Source organism: Oncorhynchus tshawytscha, linkage group LG27 (assembly GCF_018296145.1).
Source record: "Oncorhynchus tshawytscha isolate Ot180627B linkage group LG27, Otsh_v2.0, whole genome shotgun sequence".
Classification (NCBI taxonomy): Eukaryota; Metazoa; Chordata; class Actinopteri; order Salmoniformes; family Salmonidae; genus Oncorhynchus; species Oncorhynchus tshawytscha.
The window spans coordinates 2,589,619-2,597,648 of record NC_056455.1 but is presented as its reverse complement, the minus strand read 5'-3'; the positions used below and the strand labels follow the sequence as shown (position 1 = coordinate 2,597,648).

The following is an 8,030-nucleotide window of genomic DNA, read 5'->3' as shown; positions in this document are numbered from 1 at the left end:
TAGAGCGACGGGGAGAAAAGAGAGCACAATAGAATAGTTTGCCTTAACATAACATGCTATTTTGCTGCTATTCGCCTTCTGGAGTTTGAAATAGGACTATACGACGCGTGCACATTCACGGACCGAATAGTCTTATGATATTTTAATGCTACCGATAGAGGTTTCGGAAGGAGTGTGTTTCACCTCAAGGTATGTGCGTCTGCCGCCAACATCCAGAACGCGTCGACAGGTTGTCGGTGCATTGCCAACCTCAAGTCGCAGATATGTTGCAAATATAAAGTGTTTGGCATTTTTCAGCACATTTAACCAGGCCACCCCCTTTACGTGTCTTATTCTTCCTTGGAAATAGGAGTGATCCTACATCGGTTTCTCGATGTTATTATTTCAGAGGCTGATGGGAATCCCTACAAAGGTTTGACTTTTATCCAAGTGTAGGTTATGTGTTGCATATTGCCTGTAACCTATAATCTGCTATTTGACTAGCCTACTTCATTTCATATTTGTAGGCCTATCAACTTTAACATAGCATACTTTTAAATACCCAAATAGTTTGTAATATTTGACTTTAATATTTTGTTGAATAATGAGATTGTCGAGATACATGTTCTGTCTTATTATAGGCTTGAGGTCCATAGTAAACCTTTAGTCCTTATCGATATTTTGAAATTATTACAGCCTATCTCCGGGGTTTTCAGAGCTCTCATCAGGAACCCCGAGACCCCAGCCGGTTCCAAAATGTAAACTATGCAAAGTTTTGGAACGGGCTGGTGTCTCGGGGTTCCCGATGAGAGCTCTGAGCTAGCACGCCTGATTCACCTGACCTCCAGACGTTGTGGAACGTATGGGGGCCCCCGTTGATGGGTATGAAAAGTACTGGCCTATCTCATTTCTACCTGTATGATATTGATGATGATGGAGTCTCGCTCTTCATCGAGTTTGATACAGAGTATATCATTTGATAATAGCCACAACCTCGGTTGTAAGCCAATAGTCATAGACTGTTTTCTCTGCTACCGCACGGCAAGCGGTACCGGAACGCCAAGTCTAGGACCAAAACGCTCCTTAACAGCTTCATGAGACTGCTGAACAATGAATCAAATGGCCACCGGACTATTACATTGACCCCCCTCTCCATTTGTTTTGTACACTGCTGCTACTCGCTGTTTATTATCTATGCATAGTCACTTCACCCCTACCTACATGTAAAGATTAACTCAACTAACCTGCACTGTTGGTTAAGGGCTTGTATAAGTAAGCATTTCACGGTAAGGTCTACACTTGTAATTCGGCGCATGTGACAAATAAAGTTAGATTTGATTTGATCTGAAAAGTCAATGTATACATGTCTTTCCAAAGAGTTGTAGAAATGTGGGGTGATATTAGCCCATAAAGAAATAGACTATTTATCCAGTAGTAGCCTACACGTTTATAAACAGTAGCCTACACGTTTATATCAACATGTTGTGGATAATATAGGCTACAGGGTGACGCAAATTGAAAAAGGCAGTGGTAGCCTAGTTATGTGAATATAATGGGGGAAATATAAGGGAAAATATGAAATCAAATGTAGATTAGCCTTATTGTGAACGTGTGATGACGGTGCAGTAATAACATAGCTCCAAGAAAGTTGACGGCAGTACCAGCAAATGCGGTGCATATAGGTGATATTTCATTGTTAGTGCTATCTGCGATCCATGGGACATCCCTACCCTAAACCCTAATCTTAAACCTGACCCTTACCCTAAACCTTAACCATAACCCTTACCTGACCCTAACCTTAACCTACAACTTCCGAGCACATTCCCCAGACTTTGGTGTTCACAGAACATATTGTTCTTCACCTATAAATTTTCTCAATGTTAACCAATGTGTAAAGCTTTGATATCCCTATCACCACACAGGGCCGAAAGATTTATATAGGCCTATGCGTTTTATTTAGAGAGGGGGGGGGGAGACTAAACCAGGTGCCCCTTCAGTTTTGTCCTGTATATTATCGGTATAACATAAAGCTTATATGATAGTAGTTTAAGGATATACTGTTCTGGTCAACAGTATTTGTCTGCATTACACAGCTATGAATAATAGACATGAAATAGCAAACAGTTATGTGCTCTTAGAAATAGGCGAATAGAGACGCGCGCTTTGGCAAGCAAGGCAACAACAAGGCTCAAATTCTATGACATACAGTGTCCATTATAGCAGTTAGTCGAAAACAAGAATATTCCAGATTTGTTTTTCAAGTGATTTTATTGGTTTATGTGGTTTTATAATAGTATTTTATAGCCTATCTTGTAATCACTGTTGTGATCATTTGGAATAATAATAAATTGAAATACATATTTTTGAGGTTAGTGGATACAGTTCTGTAGTCTATGCACATTAATAGGCCTAAATTATTTGATTTAGTAGGCTATTTTATACAAGGTCTAATAATTATTTCGATTTGTAATGACGGTGTAAATGAAATTTTAGCCTATGTATTCATGTAGCCTAAATCAATAATGATTCACATTTCTTGATGATTTTTCAGGTTTTATTTTTTTAAATTACTTTAATTTTTATTCGAAGCAGTGACACCCTAATTCCTCCAATGAGAGCAAAGGTATCTTGAAAGTCTTTATCAGTTCAGTTCATAAACATGTAAACTTCATATTCGATTAAGAATTGTTATATTTTAACCCAATAATTGAGAATGTATCATTTAAAGCCTAGATCAATTTAAAAACCAAATAATGTATTTAAATTAAATCGGTCATTCAGAACAATTAGTTCCTTTCGAAATGTAGGGTATCGGCTGGAATTAGATTTAGGCGTTCTTAATTATAAATATTCATTAAAAAAACAAATTTAAAGTCACTTTGATTTAGAATACTGTCGAATAATAGATAAACATGTTCACGCTATGTTGCAATAGGCCTATTGAATATAGTGCATTATTGAAATGTCACGATTTATGTAGATTAAGTTTGTGTTCATAGAATAGGTATGAGAAGTCCATTACTAAGTGTCGGGATTGAGCAATTCTATAGCCTACCACACCATTAAACACCGTTAGTAATTATATTATCATATTATTATTATTCTATTAACAGTTATTAGCGTATTATTATTCATATTGGAATTATTATTCAAAGTATATTAATAAATCTCCATGCTTTAGTTGGAATTTTGAATTCATACATTTCTATGAATCGTATTCGACAAAATGATCTTTATTTATTTTAAATATCCGGTATTGCATTTTCCCTCTCCAACAACGGACTCGGATGGATTTGGGCCGTTTCTGGGTTTGTGTAGCGGTGTGGCGTCAGCAGGTCACGGGGTTTAATCCCGACCTGTTTTTGGTCAATATTAGGGCAAAACCAGATATCCGGTTCGACCCCCAATCTGACTTCGGGTATCATATATGCAAATAAATAAACATGAATAGGACCACACACCACCTTCGGCTCCAACGTTTAAATCTCAGTGTGTCAGGTGTTTAAAACTCTGTTGAGTAGACCGAATTGAGTAACCTATTAAGCCTAGCACATTTATTTTTATTTCCTATGCATTTATCCATTCCGAGGCAATACATGTATACAATTTTATTCCTGTTGCAATATGTGCGCATTGCAGATCGACTGTTTATGTAATTAATTCATACATTTGAATATTAAATATGTTTTCAAGAGGACACGGAAATACAATATCCACGGTCATGTTTAGGCCTTAGCCTACGTGTCTTTCATTGACTTTTGATGCGTTTTATTTTCCCCTTACAGTATATCCTCTTTCTCACTTTTCGGCGACAACAATCTGCCCTCAATTTTTTCCTTCTACACACTTGTTGACTGTAGGCTTGTATTTAGAGGGTAACTGTCCTTTTTTCTCTCTTCTCCTTCTCCTTCTCGTCCAGCGAACACGACGAAGGAAGGAGGGACGGGATGAAAACAGAGGAGACCCAATCATGTCTTCAGCAGCCTCCAGCCTCCACGCCATTCGGTGAGGAGTGAAATGGGACTGACATCTTGGGCCTGACTGGCACATAATTATTTTAACATTATAGTCCAATAATGAAATGAATATCCATTATAATGTCAAAGGTTATAGTGACAGAACGTTTTAAATTCTGAACTTTATGTTATAAATGTGAGAAATATACGATAAATATGTAATATATTTGATATGTGATACATTTGTATTGCTATTTTTGTCATAAAATAATTATGGACCTTGCCGGGAAGTAATATCGAATTAACCAAAAAAAATCAAGTTCTGGTTGACATTTACAGATTTGACCACACACACACACACTATACCCTCCAATGACGTGGACTTCGATTAAGGCAGCCTCCGTTTCTCTCTGATTCAGATGGTTATTGTTCAATGCGGAAGACATATTTAGGTTGAATGCATTCAGTTGTGCAACTGACTAGGTATCCCCTTTGCCCTGTGTCCCCCTCTCCCCTCAGGTTCAGAACATATGGGCGGAGGGGGCGAGGTGTGCGCGGGGTGTGAGTCGCCCATTGCGGATCGCTTCCTACTGCGTGTCAACGAGCGCTCGTGGCACGAGACCTGCGTCAAGTGTGCGGTGTGTCTGAGCGCGCTTAGTGGGACATGCTACTGCAGAGACCGTCTGCTGTACTGCAAGCATGACTACGAAAAGTAAGAGAACGTCAATACTACTAAAATCCCAAAAGACACACAAACGTTAGAGTTTGCGTTGTCTTAATCAATGTATTTTGTCACCTAGTCCTTGTGCCACCCCTGAATCAGGTGTGCTGGTTTCGGGATAGAGCAAACTTGTGAAATGGCTCAGGGGCTTATAGGAACTGGTATATATGGAATATATGACAGAACATATGGAAAACGTGTCAAACTCATTCCATGCAGGGCCCAGTGTCTGCGAATTTCTGCTCCTCCCTTGAACTTGATTGATGAATTAAGGTCACATTAGTAAATAACTCCCCTCACCTAGTTGTCTAGGTCTAAATTGAAATTTAAAAAATAAAACCTGCAGACACTAGTCCCTGAATGTTTGGTGGGTATATACATGAAACGCTTGATTGCTATTAGTGTGGCAGTAAGCTTGCTCCACTTTCCTCTCTGATAAATGTGACTTGGTGTGGAGTTTCGATCAGTCTGGGGGGTCTGTTGGTCAGTCTATGTGTGGGTGTGTGTGCATGCATGTGTTCAACGTGTGTGTATGCATGTGTGTGTTCGTGGGTGTGTTTGTTTGTTGGTGGTGTGTGTGAGATCCCCAGGGATGGATGGCTGAAGGACGTAGCCTGCAGGTCGTTATCATTCTTGTGAAAAGTGTCAGACGACGTCCAGGCACACAGACTCTCCCACTGTAGCAGACATCTGGATGAGAGAGGGGGAGTTGGAGGAAAGGAGAGAGAAGGGAGGGAGGGAGAGACAGAGGGATAGGTGAAGGGGGATATATAGTGGGGAGGGTAGTAGAGAAGTTTTCATTTACTGCTTCTTTGTAAATGCTTAGCATGTAAATAATAGACAACTAAGATTAGTGTGTTTCGTTCCGGGGTAATTTGGGTGAGGTGTTAGTAGGGGGAATTGGAGTGCGACAGATATGAAATGGTATTGGGGTAATGAGTTCACTGTCTCAGTCCCTCTAAAAGTGTCTGCTACTACAGTGCCTTCAGTAAGTAAGGGTGTCATAGTGTGTCATCACTTTTCCCACATTTTGTTGTGTTACAAGGTGGGATTAAAATGGATTTAATTGTCAACGATCTACACAAAATACTCTGTAATGTTAAAGCGGAAGAACAATTTATAATATTTGTAAAACATTCATGAAAAAAAACACTACAGCTATGAGTCTTTCTGGGTAAGTCTCTTTGCACACCTGTATTGTACAATACTTGCACATTATTATTTTAGAAATTCTTCAAGCTCTATCAAATTGGTTGTTGATCATTGCTGGACAGCCAAGTGTTGCCATAGATTTTCAAGACAATTTTAAGTAAAAATTGTAACTATGCTACTCAGGAACATTCAATGTCTTCTTTGTAAGCAACTCCAGTGTATATTTGGCATTGTGTTTTAGGTTATTGTCATGTTGAAAGGTGCATTTATATCATGGTGTCTGTTGGAAAGCAGAGTGAACCAGGTTTTCCTCTATGACTTAGCCTCTGCTTAGCTCTATTCCGTTTCTTTTTATCTTAAAAAACTCCCTAATCCTTACCGATGACGAGCATACCCATTACATGATGCAGCCACCACCATGCTTGAAAACGTGAAGAGTGGTACTCAGTGATGTGTTGTGTTGTGTTGTATTTTCCCCAAACATAACGCTTTGTATTCAGGACATAAAGTACATTTCTTTGCCACATTTTTTGTAGTATTACTTTAGTGTTCTGTTGCAAACAGGATGCATGTTTTAGAATATTTTTTATTCTTCCTTCTTTTGACTCTGTCAATTAGGTTAGTATTGTGGAGTAACTACAACATTGTTGATCCGTCCTCAGTTTTTACCTGTCACAGCCATTATACTCTGTATCTGTTTTAAAGTTACCGTTAGCCTCATGGTGAAATCCTTGAGCGGTTTCCTTTCTCTCCGGCAACTGAGTTATGAAGGACGCCTGTATCTTTGTAGTGACTGGGTGTATACTATCCAAAGTGTAGTTAATAACTTCACCATGCTCAAAGGGATATTCAATGTCTGTTTAAAAAAAATCACCTACCAATAGGTGCCCTTCTTTGCGAGGCATTGGAAAACCTCACTGGTCTTTGTGGTTGAATCTGTGTTTGAAATTCATTGCTTGGCTGATGAACTTTACAGATAATTGTGTGTGTGGTACAGAGATGAGGTAGTCATCCAAAAATCATGTTAAACACTATTATTGCACACAGAGTGAGTCCATGCAACTTATTTTGTGACTTGTTCAGCACAAAGGGGTTGAATACTTAGACTAAAGACAGTTCAGCTTTACATTTTTTATTAATTTGTAGAAATGGATAAAAACATAATTCCCTTTGACATTATGGAGTATTGTGTGTAGACCAAGGACACAAAATCTCAATTCAATACATTTTAAATTCAGACTGTAACACAACAAAATGTCAAGGGGTGTGAATACTTTGACATATACAGTTTAGCTGTTACCCATGAGTTCAGGTGTCTAAGAAAATCTTGCTTATCGCATTCAATATTGGTACATACATATAATTATTGAAAGTATAGAATGGGTGACCATGTTGTATTGTCTAACCTAGATCAAAGACTTAACCTATACAGAGTAGACTTGCTCCCATGTTGTAAGTAGGCTATAGAATGAGTGCCCCATCTTGAGTCTCTCATATAGAGATAGATTTGAGTCTCTATACAGAGTATATACACTGCTCAAAAAAATAAAGGGAACACTAAAATAACACATCCTAGATCTGAATGAATTAAATATTCTTATTAAATACTTTTTTCTTTAAAAAAATGTGCCGACAACAAAATCACACAAAAATTATCAATGGAAATCAAATTTATCAACCCATGGAGGTCTGGATTTGGAGTCACACTCAAAATTAAAGTGGAAAACCACACTACAGGCTGATCTTTGATGTAATGTCCTTAAAACAAGTCAAAATGAGGCTCAGTAGTGTGTGTGGCCTCCACGTGCCTGTATGACCTCCATACAACGCCTGGGCATGCTCCTGATGAGGTGGCGGATGGTCTCCAGAGGGATCTTCTCCCAGACCTGGACTAAAGCATCCGCCAACTCCTGGACAGTCTGTGGTGCAACGTGGCGTTGGTAGATGGAACAAGACATGATGTCCCAGATATGCTCAATTGGATTCAGGTCTGGGGAACGGGCAGGCCAGTCCATAGCATTAATGCCTTCCTCTTGCAGGAACTGCTGACACACTCCAGCCACATGAGGTCTAGCATTGTCTTGCATTAGGAGGAACCCAGGGCCAACCGCACCAGCATATGGTCTCACAAGGGGTCTGAGGATCTCATCTCGGTACCTAATGGCAGTCAGGCTACCTCTGGCGAGCACATGGAGGGCTGTGCGGCCCCCCAAAGAAATGCC

At 39.3% G+C, this 8,030-nt stretch overlaps 1 protein-coding gene across 1 annotated transcript in view; it reads left to right on the top strand.

Moving 5' to 3' along the window:
• Positions 1 to 8,030, top strand: part of LOC112225866 (LIM homeobox transcription factor 1-alpha-like) — a 27,939-nt gene continuing 19,909 nt past the window's right edge. The window contains exons 1-3 of the mRNA XM_024389963.2: positions 1 to 189; positions 3,899 to 3,984; positions 4,455 to 4,647. Coding sequence (XP_024245731.1) covers positions 146 to 189; positions 3,899 to 3,984; positions 4,455 to 4,647 — 323 coding nt within the window. The 5' untranslated portion in view covers positions 1 to 145. The remainder of the gene's footprint in view (positions 190 to 3,898; positions 3,985 to 4,454; positions 4,648 to 8,030) is intronic.